General features: G+C 45.8%; 1 protein-coding gene across 1 annotated transcript; it reads right to left on the bottom strand.

Annotated features, from left to right (window-relative positions):
* Window positions 1-1735: 1735 nt before the first annotated feature.
* e2f7 (E2F transcription factor 7) lies at window positions 1736-15966 on the bottom strand. Its single transcript, XM_038995400.1, has 12 exons — window positions 15712-15966; window positions 15517-15528; window positions 15296-15431; window positions 14378-14617; window positions 12789-12947; window positions 12256-12393; window positions 11647-11789; window positions 11298-11371; window positions 9777-10143; window positions 3823-4009; window positions 3024-3385; window positions 1736-1891 (listed from the first exon to the last, which is right to left on the bottom strand). The coding sequence occupies exons 1-12, from the start codon at window positions 15964-15966 to the stop codon at window positions 1736-1738; spliced, it is 2229 nt and encodes a 742-aa protein (XP_038851328.1).
* Window positions 15967-18088: the final 2122 nt, after the last annotated feature.

The following is an 18088-nucleotide window of genomic DNA, read 5'->3' as shown; positions in this document are numbered from 1 at the left end:
CAGGTCAGTAACACGCTAGAGGAGCCAGGTCAGTAACACGCTAGAGGAGCCAGGTCAGTAACACGCTAGAGGAGCCAGGTCAGTAACACGCTAGAGGAGCCAGGTCAGTAACACGCTAGAGGAGCCAGGTCAGTAACACGCTAGAGGAGCCAGGTCAGTAACACGCTAGAGGAGCCAGGTCAGTAACACGCTAGAGGAGCCAGGTCAGTAACACGCTAGAGGAGCCAGGTCAGTAACACGCTAGAGGAGCCAGGTCAGTAACACGCTAGAGGAGCCAGGTCAGTAACACGCTAGAGGAGCCAGGTCAGTAACACGCTAGGTCAGTACCGCTAGAGGAGCCAGGTCAGTAACACGCTAGAGGAGCCAGGTCAGTAACACGCTAGAGGAGCCAGGTCAGTAACACACTAGAGGAGCCAGGTCAGTAACACGCTAGAGGAGCCAGGTCAGTAACACGCTAGAGGAGCCAGGTCAGTAACACGCTAGAGGAGCCAGGTCAGTAACACGCTAGAGGAGCCAGGTCAGTAACACGCTAGAGGAGCCAGGTCAGTAACACGCTAGAGGAGCCAGGTCAGTAACACGCTAGAGGAGCCAGGTCAGTAACACGCTAGAGGAGCCAGGTCAGTAACACGCTAGAGGAGCCAGGTCAGTAACACGCTAGAGGAGCCAGGTCAGTAACACGCTAGAGGAGCCAGGTCAGTAACACGCTAGAGGAGCCAGGTCAGTAACACGCTAGAGGAGCCAGGTCAGTAACACGCTAGAGGAGCCAGGTCAGTAACACGCTAGAGGAGCCAGGTCAGTAACACGCTAGAGGAGCCAGGTCAGTAACACGCTAGAAGTGCAACCGAGAAGCGTATCGATTTCTCTTCCACATCATGACTTATTACCAACACCAGTTTCTGAAATGTGTCTTCATGGGAAACCTTTCCGCTCCCACAGATATCATTCACCTATGATCAACTGTTTTCCCTTTTCCTACGGATACCGTTTTTACCCAATCCCTACGGAGCCAGCGAAACTCTCAAAATCAGATACCGTTTTTACCCAATCCCTACGGAGCCAGCGAAACTCTCAAAAATCAGACATATATTCTTAAATACTTAGTGCTAAAAGTAGAGTAACATCAGAATTGCTACTCAGTCCCAATAGTCAACAGATATATTAGTTAATATATAAATAACATTGAGATATAATAAAGTAATGGGTGGAGCGATTACCAAGGTAGCTCAATCTTTCTATGGAAGATACACTAGAAAAATAAACATGAGGTACCTAACTCCCACCACAGGAGGGCACTAAAACAGAAGACAACACTGCTTCCCGGAGTCCTCTGATAGTTATCGGTGTCCCACAGTCCAATCATGAGGAACTCGAGGGTGAAGTTTCCCCTAGGATCAGCTTCCCTTCCCCCAATCCTAACCTTAACCATTAGTGGGGAAAATGCAAACTGGCCCAAAATCAGAGTCTAGGGGCAACTTCGCCCTACATGATGAGGCACTTAAAGGAGGAATCGTATAGACTAGCATTCATTCACTAGTAATAAGGCGAAGCACCAGTGGTATGAAACCAACAGGTCATACAGAAGAAACCCTGAGAGTCAGTGGGGAGTAAAGCCAGAGCCAGCGCAGTCAGAGCACGTTTAGCCGGAGAGAAACATTTGTCCATTCCTCTCGGGCCACTAGGCAGCCTTTCAGGTTATAACTAACAGCCACGCCCACTCTAAAAGGTCCCCAGACTTCTAATTGGTCAGTGGTTGGCCGATGTCCAGCCTCCTCTGGGCGGAGCCTCGTCGGCGGGCCACGGGGGTTGTGGTGGCCGTTCCCAGGGTCCCCGGCGTCTGGAAGAAGGCCTTGGAGCCACCGCCAGCTGCCGCCTCCTTGGGAGTCTGTGGTGTCTGTGGAGGAGAGACAAGAGAGTGAGGCCCTGAAACCACACAGTTTAAGGAACACTGCATCTGCCGAGCATCTCACTCCAGATGAATAATCAACTCTGGCAGTAGAGTATCACTGTGACAGTATTCCATCTACCCCTCACCCCCTCTTCCAAATACCAGCCTTATAAAATACCACTCAACTCAATTCTAAGAAACACAATGTTTTCCAGTGAAGGAAACATTTCAGCTTGAACGTGGGCACTGTGAAACATAGCTATGCATTTCTAAGCAGAGCAAGAGAACAACCTCAATTTGGAAACGGACCACTTGTATACAGTCTTCATTCCATCAATGTTAGGAGAGGGAGTGCATAGCAGGAATGGGAGACCGTGTAGATGGCTGATTCATTTGTTACGGATGTACACGTTGGCTCGTCCAATCATTAATAATGTCCCTTCATTTGGCGCTGAAAGTCTAACGAGGGAGTCTGTGTCCAAAATGGTACCCTATTCCCTACATAATGCACTACTTTAGACAAACGTCCTATGGGCTCTGGTCAAAAGTAGTGAGTTATAGCTATAGGGAATAGAGTCCAATTTGGGATGCAACCGGAGTCTGAGAAGTGTCTTCGAGGCACAGAGTGACGTCATCAGAGAGACATCATCAGAGCGACGTCATCAGAGCGACGTCATCAGAGCTATATTGGGGAGTTTGTCTTTTAATGACCAAAAGAAATCATGAACTCTGCTGAGGTGAAAAAAGCTATATTTTCCTATCCGGGGATAATCTTTTTAAAGCAGACGAAAGCTGAACTGCTGTGGAGTAGTTAAACATGATAAACGGAGTTTGACGGTGGCATTTCCAGTGTTTGTCTGCTACACAAAAGGTCATACATCATGTGACTGGATTTAACAGCTTTCCAAATATAATCTGATCCATGTGAAGTGGTTAAGGCACTGTCTGTCTGTCTGTCTGTCTGTCTATCTTCCTGCCTGCCTGTCTATCTATCTATCTATCTTCCTGTCTGTCTGTCTGTCTGTCTGTCTATCTTCCTGCCTGTCTATCTTCCTTCCTGTCTATCTTCCTGCCTGCCTGCCTGTCTTCCTGCCTGCCTGCCTGTCTTCCTGCCTGCCTGTCTTCTTGCTTGTCTCACCTGTGTCTCTGTCTGGATGAAGGTCAGAGGCGGCCTGGACTCCAAGGGAGAATGTGGAGGTATGGGTGCCGACCCGAACAGCCTGTGCTGCTCTGGACTGGATAGGGCCGGCGCCACTGCCACCCCATTGAACTCCGGGGCTCCGGCCACTGCGTAGGGCCCGGCGGATCCCACCACGAAGCAGGCGGGGGACATCATGGCAGACATGTTGAAATTGAGATTGGCATCGCCCCTGTTGGCCATGAGTGGGTAGGGGGAGAGGGTGGAGGAGGACACGAGGACATAGGGCAGGGTGCCAGCAGGTAGAGTCAGGCCGCCTGTCGTCTGACCAGCAGAGAGGAGGAAGTTGAGACTGTTGAGACCTGGAGGGGAAAGGGGTGAGTGAGGACGAGTCATCTGTGAAAAATGGCACCCTATTCCCTATTTAGTGCACTACTTTAGACCAGCGCCCAACGGAACCCTGAGGGGGAGTGGACATCGCTTCAACCAACAGGAGACGAGGTGTCGCCAACAATCACAACAACATCTAGAAAAATAGGTGTGATCGTCACTCACAATGCTTTTATCCTTGAAAGACATGGGACTGAGGTCACTACGTTAAGGAGACTGCTCCTAAGAAGACCTTACAACAAGTCTATCAGCACGTCCTGTACAGTCCAATATCCATCCTGGCACAGAGTCTAAGGTCAGGTTTCAGACACGCATACAAAAAAAATAATGCTAGTGTGGATAAGAGACTTTAACTGAGCAACACTGCAACACTGACTGACTGGCACGAGTTGTTTTTAACATAGCATACCTGCAGAGTTAGGCACATAGAGGTAGTGTGAAGGCTGGACCAGGTTGTTGTGGGGGCTCTGTCTGCCCACCTCCCCGTCTCTGAGGACTCTCAATGGGGCCTCTTCCCTGATGAGCCCCCCTGGGTGCCCCAGGGAGCTGGTCCTTGGGCTGGTGGTCATCTGATAGCTGTTTCCCTCCACACTCCTCTAGGAAAAGAAAAACAAGAGACATGAGAGGAGGAGGGTGAAGTTGCTCCTAGACGCTGATCTTGGGTCAGTGTTGTATTTCCCCCACTAATAACTAAGGTTAGGATTGAGGGAGGGGAAGCTGATCCTAGAAATGTACCTACACTCTTAGAAAAAGGGGTCCCAAAAGGGTTCTTCAGCTGTCCCCATAGGAGAACCCTTTTGGTTCCAGGTAGAACCCGCTGTACGGGTATAGCCCGAAGAACCCTATAAGGTTCTAGATGGCACCTTTGCATTCTAAGAGTGTAGGGAAACTTCCTCCCCGGAGCCTGATGCGTGTGAAAAGGAAGATCAAATCAAACTTTATTTGTCACATGCCCCCGAATACAACAAGTGTAGACCTTACCGTGAAATCCTGACTTACAAGCCCTTAACCAACAGTGCAGTTCAAGAAGAGTTAAGAAAATATTTACCAAATAAACTAAAGTAAAAAATAACAAAAAGTAACAAAATAACAATAACGAGGCTATATACCTGTACCGAGTCAATGTCCAGGGGTACAGGTTAGAGGTCATTTGTACATGTAGGTAGGGGTGAAGTGACTATGCATAGATAAACAGCGAGTAGCAGCAGCGTACAAAAGGGAGGAGGGGGGTCAATGTAATAGTCCGGTGGCCATTTGATTAATTGTTCAGCAGTCTTATGGCTTGGGGGTAGAAGCTGTTAAGGAGCCTTTTGGTCCAAGACTTTGCGCTCCGGTACCGCTTGCCGTGCGGTAGCAGAGAAAACAGTCTATAACTTGGGTGACTGGAGTCGGACAATTTTTTGGGCTTTCCTCTGACACCGCCTAGTATATAGGTCCTGGATGGTAGGAAGCTTGGCCCCCGTGATGTACTGGGCCGTACACACTACCCTCTGTAGCACCTTACGGTCAGATGCCGAGCAGTTGCCATACTAGGCAGTGATGCAACCAGTCAGGATGCTCTCGATGGTGCAGCTGTAGAACTTTTTGAGGATCTGGGGACCCATGCCAAACCTTTTCAGTCTCCTGGGGGGAAAAGGTGTTGTCGTGCCCTCTTCACAACTGTCTTGGTGTGTTCGGACCATGATAGTTTGTTGGTGATGTGGACACCAAGGCACTTGAAACTCTCGACCCACTACACTACAGTTAATGGGGGCCTGTTCGGCCGGCCTTTTCCTGTAGTCCACGATCAGCTCCTGTTCTTCAGTTTTTAATGTGACCCTCCCACAGCCCAATGCTGCAGCGCTCCCTGGTGCATCCCATCATTCATTTACCATGAGCTTTGATCACATTTCCCTCTCAAATAATGAGCCATGAAATTGCATGACTCATCTACAAAAATGATAGCTCTGTTTTGCTAATTTTTCAAGCAAACGTAATGTGAACTGCTATGCTTACTCTGCAGAGGATTTTGTGACTGCTTCAGGTGAATGTACTAGACTACTGGTAGGTAAGAAATACTGTGTGGATTTGAGCACACACACCATGACTTCTCTAGCTCCTCAATTTGAATGGAAGTGAGAGGCTGAGATTAATAGTCTGGGGTTTGGTACAATTACAAATATCACATGCCTCACCAAAATGATAATGACATTGTGTTTAATTACAACTTAGAATACTTTTATCCTAGTCAGTGAGCATGCAGTGATTCATATTTTAATTTAATGCTTCGCTTTCGGGAATCATTAACAAGATTTTCTGCATTTTCTGAATTAAATCACAGAATGTATGATGATGAAATATACTGAAATAATGTTGTCCTCTACTACTTCAATGTCTTCATAATGTCCTCTACTACTTCAATGTCTTCATAATGTCCTCTACTACTTCAATGTCTTCATAATGTCCTCTACTACTTCAATGTCATCATAATGTCCTTGTACTACTTCAATGTCATCATAATGTCCTCTACTACTTCAATGTCTTCATAATGTCCTCTACTACTTCAATGTCATCATAATGTCCTCTACTACTTCAATGTCTTCATAATGTCCTCTACTACTTCAATGTCTTCATAATGTCCTCTACTACTTCAATGTCATCATAATGTCCTCTACTACTTCAATGTCATCATAATGTCCTCTACTACTTCAATGTCATCATAATGTCCTCTACTACTTCAATGTCTTCATAATGTCCTCTACTACTTCAATGTCTTCATAATGTCCTTGTACTACTTCAATGTCTTCATAATGTCCTCTACTACTTCAATGTCTTCATAATGTCCTCTACTACTTCAATGTCATCATAATGTCCTCTACTACTTCAATGTCATCATAATGTCCTTGTACTACTTCAATGTCATCATAATGTCCTTGTACTACTTCAATGTCATCATAATGTCCTCTACTACTTCAATGTCTTCATAATGTCCTCTACTACTTCAATGTCATCATAATGTCCTCTACTACTTCAATGTCATCATAATGTCCTCTACTACTTCAATGTCTTCATAATGTCCTTGTACTACTTCAATGTCATCATAATGTCCTCTACTACTTCAATGTCTTCATAATGTCCTCTACTACTTCAATGTCATCATAATGTCCTTGTACTACTTCAATGTCTTCATAATGTCCTTGTACTACTTCAATGTCATCATAATGTCCTTGTACTACTTCAATGTCATCATAATGTCCTCTACTACTTCAATGTCATCATAATGTCCTCTACTACTTCAATGTCTTCATAATGTCCTCTACTACTTCAATGTCTTCATAATGTCCTTGTACTACTTCAATGTCATCATAATGTCCTCTACTACTTCAATGTCTTCATAATGTCCTCTACTACTTCAATGTCTTCATAATGTCCTCTACTACTTCAATGTCTTCATAATGTCCTCTACTACTTCAATGTCATCATAATGTCCTTGTACTACTTCAATGTCATCATAATGTCCTCTACTACTTCAATGTCTTCATAATGTCCTCTACTACTTCAATGTCTTCATAATGTCCTCTACTACTTCAATGTCATCATAATGTCCTCTACTACTTCAATGTCATCATAATGTCCTCTACTACTTCAATGTCTTCATAATGTCCTCTACTACTTCAATGTCATCATAATGTCCTCTACTACTTCAATGTCATCATAATGTCCTCTACTACTTCAATGTCATCATAATGTCCTCTACTACTTCAATGTCATCATAATGTCCTCTACTACTTCAATGTCATCATAATGTCCTCTACTACTTCAATGTCATCATAATGTCCTTGTACTACTTCAATGTCATCATAATGTCCTCTACTACTTCAATGTCTTCATAATGTCCTCTACTACTTCAATGTCATCATAATGTCCTTGTACTACTTCAATGTCATCATAATGTCCTTGTACTACTTCAATGTCTTCATAATGTCCTCTACTACTTCAATGTCATCATAATGTCCTCTACTACTTCAATGTCATCATAATGTCCTTGTACTACTTCAATGTCTTCATAATGTCCTCTACTACTTCAATGTCATCATAATGTCCTCTACTACTTCAATGTCATCATAATGTCCTCTACTACTTCAATGTCATCATAATGTCCTCTACTACTTCAATGTCTTCATAATGTCCTCTACTACTTCAATGTCTTCATAATGTCTTCTACTACTTCAATGTCTTCATAATGTCTTCTACTACTTCAATGTCATCATAATGTCCTCTACTACTTCAATGTCATCATAATGTCCTCTACTACTTCAATGTCTTCATAATGTCCTCTACTACTTCAATGTCTTCATAATGTCCTCTACTACTTCAATGTCTTCATAATGTCCTCTACTACTTCAATGTCTTCATAATGTCTTCTACTACTTCAATGTCTTCATAATGTCCTCTACTACTTCAATGTCTTCATAATGTCTTCTACTACTTCAATGTCTTCATAATGTCCTCTACTACTTCAATGTCTTCATAATGTCCTCTACTACTTCAATGTCTTCATAATGTCCTCTACTACTTCAATGTCTTCATAATGTCTTCTACTACTTCAATGTCTTCATAATGTCTTCTACTACTTCAATGTCTTCATATCATCATAATGTCTTCTACTACTTCAATGTCTTCATATCTTCATAATGTCCTCTACTACTTCAATGTCTTCATATCATCATAATGTCTTCTACTACTTCAATGTCTTCATATCTTCATAATGTCTTCTACTACTTCAATGTCTTCATATCTTCATAATGTCTTCTACTACTTCAATGTCTTCATATCATCATGCTGTCCTCTACTACTTCAATGTCTTCATATCATCATAATGTCCTCTACTACTTCAATGTCTTCATATCATCATAATGTCCTCTACTACTTCAATGTCTTCATATCATCATCAGAAGCTCTCGATTCTCTAATCAATCAGTATAATGTTGCTAAGAAACTTGAGGAAACCTCTTTTCATTATGAAGAGATCGCTGAACATAAACAGCACATTCTTCTGAGTTATGTCTTTCACCTTCACATGTAATAAACCTTACAAAATCATGGTCTGTCTCTCAAATGGCACCCTATTCCCTATATAGTGCACTACTTTTGGTCAGGGCCCATAGGGAACAGGGTGTCATCTGGGACACAGCCGTGGAGGAAAATGAAACTCCCTCCTTGGAGAAAACATTCCCATACGTAAACAAACCATTTGGTAACTCACTGGTCTGACCCCCCCCCCCCCCCCCCCCACGAGATCAGGACTGAGTCCCAAGTGGCACCCTATTCCCTACATAGTACACTACCCTATAGACCCTGGTATAAAGTAGTGCACTATATAGCAAATAGGAAGCTACACAGATACTTCCAGTACACATGTTGAATTAAACCAACAGAGGACAAAGTTATGTACTGTGATCTTTAGAGTGGGTCTAACTGGAGTGTCCAGACAGACAGGCAGTTCTGTGTGTGTGTGACTTCTCAGCAGTCCTATCAGTGTGTGAGTCACTCTTATAAATAACAAAAGGGCATCATTGGGAAGCTCATTATTGACAATGCATAAAGGGTGTACTGGTCACCTTGGAAACCAACCAGTGTGTTATTAAGACTGAGGGTTCTATTCAATCAGATCTGCTTTATGTGACATTGGCATAGAGATTGTTTTGGCGGTGTAAGAGGTAGAACTGCGTTAGAGCTGTCAAATCCACAAGCAGCTCACGTCATTATACCTAAAGCGGACATTGCCATTGGCTGCACAGAGTCGCATTATGAGAATCCCATGCAGCCTCGTTTACAAGATTGAACGCTGATAGAACTCCTCATTATTTCTATGTAGCCTACACTTTCTCCTTCTGAACTTCCACGTGAGTGGGACGGTGTGGCTTCGTGACAATGATCAAGACCGATTTGACAGCGCCAATGCAGTTCCACCTCCGACACTTCAGCTATGAGGGTGTCAGCTATCACCGGTTAACGCTTGATCTGATTGAATCTAGGCACGAGACGTTACAGTATGAAGCGTCGCTCTCCCTGACCTGTCTTGTCGGTTGTCAAATCACCACGCTTCTAATTTAAAAGGGGAAGTTTAGTTTTTCACAACTTTCAGGGTGAGGAACCCTCTATCGTTAAGTAGTAAAACACTGAACTTCCCCTTTAAATATGGATCATACATTACTGTGATTGGTCTAGCAGGAGGAGGATGATCTACAGTGATCTAAGGTCAGAGTTGATCCTAGGTACAGTGTGGAAATATGGACAACGACTACCTGAAGCGTGTCAGGCTTATGGTCAATCAGAGATCCACAGTACATCTGTGGATTTCACTTTTCTCCACAAACTCACCCTATCAGATAGCTCCGTCTCAGGCGACTCCCTCTTCTCCTCCACTCCTTCATCCTGCTTCCTCTTCCCCAGGATGCTCTCTCTGGACCCTGACCCCGGTGACCTTTGAACTTCCGTGGTAAAGCAGTCAAGCCCATCCTGCGCCGCCGGACCTCCGTACAGCATGACCACCGAGGCCTGGGACAGGCTGGGTAGGTAGGCCATGTGGTGGGGATGGGGGGGAAATGGGGGTTGTGGGGACAGGGGTCCCACGTATGAACCCTCTGGGTGGACGGGCACGGCCAGGGGGGCCAGGCCCGGGGAGCAGAGCAGGGAGTTGCCGTCACTGTGGGTGGGGCTCTGAAGTCCGCCGCTGGGGTGGGAGACACTGCAAAGACACAGAGGAACCAACTTAGACATATGTTTCTGTCATTCTCTCCAAGCAAATGCTCTGTAGCAGGGCTGTCAAATTCATTTCCTGGAGGGGCCGAGTGTCTGCGGGTTTTCACTCCAATGAATGATATTAATTAGGAACTCTCTAGGTCTTAAATCAGACATGGTCTTCTAGGAACTGAGTTTCACACCCCTGCATTATACTGTTGATAAAAAAGATTGGACATTAGAATGTAGAAACATATAGTAGTAAAATCCTTCGATGTTATTTTTGCCAGAACAACAGCACAATGTGGTGACGGTTCATTAGCCAGACCAGATTTCAACTGGGAAAAATACAACAACAAAACACTCCCTCTCAGCAGTTTGGAACCAGCGACCTTTACTCCTCCATCCCCACTCCAAAAACACTTAGAGCAGCAACAGCCTTGAGACGGCTGTGGCTTGGCCACCAGTGAAGTAGCCACCACATCCCTAGTAGAAATGGTCAGAAACCGAGAGGACCAGGAGACACTGCAGCCAACTCATGTAAAACATGTCAAACCCAGCCTAAACAAACACCAGGGTAAGAGTAAAAACTCAAAGCGAACCATTACGAAAACCACCTTTTATAAATTAAATGAACTGTGAGACGTGGACCAATAACAGTTTGCAGAGAGTTTCAGCCGGGCCTATTAAAAACTCCAAGCCGGAGCCTCTGGAGCTGGTCATTTGCACGCATCACTTCCTCTAAGGGCCCAGTTTCCTGTTCCTGAGTTGCAACTAAATCACCACATAGGCCGTGTCTCAAATGGCCCCTTATTCACTATATAGTGCACTACTTTTGACCAGGGCACATAGGGCTCTGGTCAAAATAGTGCACTATATAGGGTGCCATTTGGGACACGTCCATATATTTTATTGACATGGCAGCCCTGTTGTATACCAGTGGACCTGATGTGTCATTACATTCAACCAACAAGCTAGTCCTTGGCAACAGGCAGTGTAATAGATCATGAAATGCAACACAGAAGTTGTAGATTGTTTGCAGTAAATCTAAGGTTAGTACCACTGGATGGCGTATGAAAAGTGATGGCGTGATTAGGAACAGGAGCCTGGGATGTTTGGTGTGTGTGTGAGGGAGCCTCCTTCCGTGTGTGTTCTACTTACCCTGTAACCGTGGTTCCAAACTGCAGCCGGCACACCGCGCTGCTGCTCACACACCTTCTGGAATAGTCCACTGACTGGGGAAGCAGACCTGGACAGAACCGAGGGAGACGTGAGTTAATCCAATTTACAGGTATTACTTTATTTGAATGGTCCCAAATAGATGGTTGGTAGATGTTCAACTAACTAGTTGCTTGCCCTAACCTTGTCCTAAGTCTTACCCCTACCTGTAACCCTAGCATATCAACAGATTAGTAGTTGGTTGACAGTTGACAGCTATGTGCTCTAACCCACTGAGTCATTGGGAACCAGTTGTGATGTGAGCTGTCTGTCCTGACTCCTTACCCGTGACCTCTCTGCGTGGGCTGCTGGGCGCCGAGTTGACACGGCGTTGGCTGGCCACGGAGGTGGGCACCACACTGAAGGAGGCATGGCGTGCCAGCTTCTGTTTCCTGCCACCCGGAAGAGCGATGGCCGCCACAGCCTCCGAGTACTCTGTTGAAAAACAGAGTGGTCAGTGAGTTCTGTGTGTCAGTAGGAGTAGGGTGAAGTTGCCCCTAGACACTGATCTTGGGTCAGTTTAACATTTTCCACACTAATAGTTAAGGCTAGGATAGGAGAAGAAGCTGATCCTAGATCTGTGCCTATGGGAAATTCATCCCAGAGCGTGTTAGTCTTGGTCAGTAGACAGGTTTATGATTAGTTTTAGTAGAAGTGAAGACAGTTCCATTATAAATGTATAATGAATCCATTTCCATTCACTGTAACATTGTTTAATAGATGGTCTCCCTATGAAGTACTGAGCTGATTCCCTTCCGAACCAATATGGGAGTGATGTTATTTGTTTTACCACCGAGGACCACTGTGTGAAGTGTTTTAATGAATGCTTTTAAGTGCTATCCTCTGGGATCCACATCTGGCTGTATTATTCACTACCCAAATCATTTCAATTCAATCTTACCATGGCTGCTGTGGAAGTCTGCCGGGCCGATCCATTTGAACGCAGGCTTCCTCCCCCTCTCCTCCCGGACGTGGACCTTCTTGATCAATCCCAGACTCGTCAGGACGTTGGCGATGTCATACAGTCGCCGCACCTTAGCTGAAGACAGATTCTAATCAGATGTATAATTTTTAACCCTAACCCAGTAAAAAGGACATTGGGAGGAATGTCTGGGGGTATCTGAGGTGTACAGTGACGTTGCCCCTAGACGCTGATCTTGGGTCAGTTTTGCATCTTCCCCACTAATGTTTAAGGTTAGGATTATTAGAGGAGAAGTTGATCCTAGACCTGTACTAGGGGAAACTTCAACCTGCAGCTATTTGGTGGCTGGGCTGTGATCATTAGGCCCCAAAGGGGAGAAACTGACTGAAACAGGCAGGGAGTACCTGGACTTGATGTTGTGTCAGAGGCTCTTTGACTGCACGGCAAAACCCTCAAGAACCCCATGAGCTCTGGTCAAAAGTCGTGCACTATGTAGGTAATAGGATGCTTACTTTTGTACTTGCTGTGGCTGGCGGGGTCCTGGCTTTCCTCGATGAGGATTTTGGCGGCCACGTCCAGAGTGACCGTCTGGGTCCTGGACACCAGGAAGAGCATGACAAACTTCTGACTCATGATGCGTAGGGACTTGTCTTTCCTGGTGCTGGCGGCCGCTGCAACAGACAAGCAGGACAAAGTTAAAGGGAATACGGGGTCCTATTCACTAAGTGGCAAACGGAAGAAAATGGACAGAAACAGAGAGGGAACTACCTGAACTTGTTTCCGCTTTTCCGTTGCAAAACGTTTTGCGATGGTGTGCACTAATGAATAGGACGTTGCAGTGGCTTGTATGGTCTAGTCACACCCTCCTCCTATAATAATACTACTTTATGGTCCATGTTACAGAGAACGATGGAAATTTGATTCAAGACCTGAGTTACCTGTCAAACAGGTGGTCTTGTCAAACAGGACCATAATACGAACGACAACGTTCCTTATTCAGTGAGAGAAAGTGACTCTGCCCTCCTCTCAAAGGGACACATTATGACGGGAAGTGGCAGGCCTAGTGTTCTGCAGGAGGGGACGCCAGATCCATGGCAACCACTGCCTCTCTAGGGAACAGTAGCTTTGGATTCTGTTAGCTAGCTACATGCAGCTACCTAGTTAGCTAATTAGCCACGTTGAAACACACAGCCCAGCGTCGTCCAGGTTAGGGTTTGGCCGGGGTAGCTGCCATTGTAAATAATAATTTGTTCTTAACTAACTTGCCTAGTTAAGGTTAGGATTGGGGGGAGCTTCTCTTGATAGGTAATGGATCACTTCTACCCTGTGTCGTTATTAGTCAAACAGTCTGGTTAATTAACTTCAGCGGGTGTTTGGAGATTACTAGTTAATATGTGCCACATCAAAAGCTCAGCTGCCAAGCTTCACTCCTGTCGCCATTCCTCTGCTGTCATCTCCCAGTTGTATTAGTGATCCATCACATTGACGAGGAGCGCTTGGTCATCACACACATTAACACAAAGAATCCCATCAGCCTTGATTAACCCGGGAGGCCGCTGCCCCCTACCCTCGTCTCCATGACGATGAGGAATGCTTTCACTGACTTGGGCTTAAAGGCAAATTTATTTGAATTTTTTATTAAACCTTTATTTAACCATTAGTGCGGAAAATGCAACACTGACCCAAGATCAGCGTCTAGGGGCGACTCCACCCTACTCCTCTCATGGAGACGGTTGACCAGAATACATTCTGGTCTAGAAAGTATCTTGTTCCAGTTAACCTAACATTCAGTAAATCAGATTTCCTGTATTTAGACAGAAAATCGGACAAAATCATTTTGTCAAACACACACCACATCCAATCAAATCCAAACTTGAGTTGCAGAGGGAGCATGAAGGCACTCCAAATCTCCCATTGACATACATGCATAATTGACACCAAACTTCTAGCTTCAGTCACACATCCCAAATTATAATAATTCAACCCTGTGTCCATCAGCCGCCCCTGATGTAGCGATCGCAGATTGTCCCTTTAGGACAACATAAAACTAACCCAAAGTCAGCGTCTGGGGGCATTTCCCCTACTCTGCTCTCACCACAGCTGGAGTCTCCTTCCCCTCCCTCTGGGGTGTGTGTGGTGGCTCCCTCTCTGTGACCGCCCTCCCCGGCCTGCTCCATGTGCAGGTGGTAGCGCTGCTGCCTGCCCATCCCCTGCAGCTCGGCCAGGGTGGACCCCAGGCGCCGCCGCCCGTACCACACGTACTGGTTCTTAGCCACGCGCCCTACGATCATCAGAGACTCCAGGACGTTTATGATGTCGTAGATCCGCCGCCGCTCCACCCCTAAAGACAGACAGACACCAGGGACAGGTCAGACTGGGGTCAGCAACATGATTTCAGTGTTCTGTTATGTGAGCTGGTTATATAACAAAGCTCTAACTAAGGTACCTCAACAGGATTTAATGACGCAGCAGATCATTTCTGGCTGCATCTTAACTTTCCTCATAGTCTCAGACATGGATTGGTTTATACTACAACCTGGTGCTATTCTGGAAGGTACAGTGGGATACGAGGGCTCTGCGTGAAGGTATCCATAGCAACCGTTTCCAAAATCCAATAGTGTATGATATTTCACATAGCTAATGTAATATCCGTTTTATGAGCGATTTCCATTATGGTCTTCCATTATGGTTACCAATTATGGCAGCCTCCCTGAGCCGGGTCGTGTTCATTAGTCATAAAACGGAAGACAACGGGTCATTTGTAGCTGAGTTGGGAGAGCATGATTCATATAACACAAGGGACAAGGGATCGATTCTCGGTACTGCCCATATGTATAATGTCTGCCCGCCTGACTAAGTTGCTTCGGATAAAAGCGTCTGCTAAATGGCATTTATTATTTAACGGACTGAAACAGGGAGGGACTGTTGAAACGTTTGCAAAACATTTTACATCGCTTGCCCTGATGAACATGACCCAGGTGTAGCTGTAATCTCCCTCTCTGGATTCATTGGCTCTTACCCAGGCTGGTAGACACCTCATCCAATGAGATACTGATGGTGTCAGAAGTTGGATAGTCCGGATACAGGGCCAGGAACTTCTGGCACAGCAGGCCCAGGCTCTTCTGCTTCCTGCTGGGCTTCCTTTCCCCCTCTTCCTCCTCCTCGTCCACCACATCAAACTGATCAGAGAGACAAAGCATTGTCAAGAAAGTAATTGAGTCCAGAATCGTAAGAATTTACTACAGCATGATACTTTTAAGATTTCAGCATCTATAAATCCATTAGTTGGACGATGATAATACAATCCAACAGTATGATGATAATGTCACTGTATATATTCAAGATAACAGCCCTGTGGGCCCTGGTTAAAAGTGGTGCACTATAAAGGGAACAGTGTGCCATTTGGGGTGCAGTCGGTGAGTGGTCAAAGGGTACCTGGCACGGGCCATCCACCTCGACATCCTCCACTGCTCTCTCATTCTCAATGGGCCTAAACAGAACCTTCTTCATCTCTCTGTCGCGGATGTCAGGGCTGGCAGCACTGATGAGCATCCTGAGGTTGGCAGTGGGGGTCCAGGGGTCCGCGTGGGGAGGCGCCCCCCACTCAGAAGGCTTAACAGGGGTGCTAGGGAGGTGTTCCGGGGTGGGAGGCTTACTGCCGTACAGCAGCATGGTGGCCGTGGTGTCCATCTTGTGAGGGGTGGTTCTTCTTCGCTCCACACATCTGTTCTCCTGTGAAGGAGCACAATGTTATGAACTTTGATTAAGTGGGGTGGAGTGATATGAAATGTGGTGCATTTGTAGGCAGATCTACTTAATATAAATAACGTAAGCATAACTATCTACGGTTTTTACTTTTTAATTACCATTTATAATATATATATATTCCCCCCTCGCTCGACTTTTTTCATTCAACTTTTTCCACCCCGGACACTTTAACTGGACATGGTTCCACAGGACCTCCACCAGCCGAAGCTAAGTAGTAACATTAACATTATGCCTTCTAATTGCAGTCGCTGTACTCATGATATACAGGAGAACGATCGCCTTATGGTGAGGATAGCCGTGCTGCAAGCCCAGCTTCAGACGCAATAGTTAGGCAAGGGTCATTTCAGTGTAGGAAAGGATGAAACAGCGTCTGTGCCACCAGTAAGTACAGATAGTAACGTTAGTATAAATCCTCTCGCACAGTCCCCGCAGCCAGACACTTTTCTCATGGCTTCTGGAAGGAAATGCTGTAGGAATGCTCAACCGGTTCTCCCCATTAAGCAACGAGTCCGAGTCCGAGTCTTCTCTGGTCTCTCCTCAACCCGTTACGGGGTCTGAGACGCCGAAGCCTCCCACCATTAGCTCTGACAAATTGAAAACCCTAGTCATTGCCAACTCCATTTTCCGTAGTATTAGACTTCAGCTATCATACACTGTTTACCAGGGGGCAGGGCTACCGACGTTAAGACTAATCTGAAGATGGTGCTGGCTAAGGCTAAAACTGGCGAGTGTAGAGAGTATAGGGATATTGTAATCCACGCTGGCACCAACGATGTTAGGATGAAACAGTCAGAGGTCACCAAGCGCAACATAGCTTCAGCGTGTAAATCAACTAGAAAGATGTGTCGGCATCGAGTAATTGTCTCTGGCCCCTCCCAGTTAGGGGGAGTGATGAGCTCTACAGCAGAGTCTCACAACTCAATCGCTGGTTAAAAAGTGTTTTCTGGCCTCCCGGGTGGCGCAGTGGTCTAAGGCACTTCATCGCAGTACTAGCTGAGCCACCAGAGATTCTAGGTTCGAGCCCAGGCTCTGTCGCAGCCGACCGGGAGGCCCATGGGGCAGCGCACAATTGGCCCCAGCATCGTCCGGGTTAGGGAGGGTTTGGCCGGCAGGGATATCCTTGTCTCATCGCGCACTAGTGACTCCTGTGGCAGGCCGGGCGCAGTGCACACTGACCAGGTCGCCAGGTGTACGGTGTTTCCTCCTATACATTGGTGCGGCTGGCTTCCGGGTTGGATGTGCATTGTGTCAAGAAGCAGTGCGGTTTGGTTGGGTTGTGTTTCGGAGGACGCATGGCACTCGACCTTCGCCTCTCTGTACGGGAGTTGCAGTGATGAGACAAGACTAACTACTACCAATTGGATACCACGAAATTTGGGAGAACAAAAGGGGTATTTAAAAATAAAAATAAATCATAGAAAACTGTTTTCTGTCCCTCCCAAAAGATAGAATGTGTAGATAATTTGCCCTCTTTCACCAACAAACCGGACCACGCCTGGCTTGCTGAGGAGTGACGGACTCCATCCTAGCTGGAGGGGTGCTCTCATCTCATCTATTAACATAGACAGGGCTCTAACTCTAACTAGCTCCACAATAAGATAGGGTGCAGGCCTGCCAGCAGGCTGTTAGCCAGTCTGCCACTAGCACAGTCAGTGTAGTCAGCTCAGCTATCCCCATTGAGAGAGGTCTGTGCCTCGACCTAGGTTGGGCAAAACTAAACATGGCGGTGTTCGCATTAGCAACCTCACTGGAATAAAGACCTCCTCCATTCCTGCCATTATTGAAAGAGATTGTGAGATCTCAAAATAGGGCTACTTAATGTTAGATCCCTCACTTCCAAGGCAGTTATAGTCACTGATCATAATCTTGATGTGATTGGCCTGACTGAAACATGGCTTAAGCCTGATGGATTTACTGTGTTAAATGAGGCCTACATTGTTCATTCAGTATTGTTGTAATTGTCATTATTACACACATATACATACATACATACATACATACATACATACATACATACATACATACATACATACATACATACCGG

Source organism: Salvelinus namaycush, chromosome 6, assembly GCF_016432855.1.
Source record: "Salvelinus namaycush isolate Seneca chromosome 6, SaNama_1.0, whole genome shotgun sequence".
NCBI lineage: Eukaryota > Metazoa > Chordata > Actinopteri > Salmoniformes > Salmonidae > Salvelinus > Salvelinus namaycush.
The sequence above is the reverse complement of the archived record's forward strand: the minus strand, read 5'-3'. Positions and strand labels throughout refer to the sequence as shown.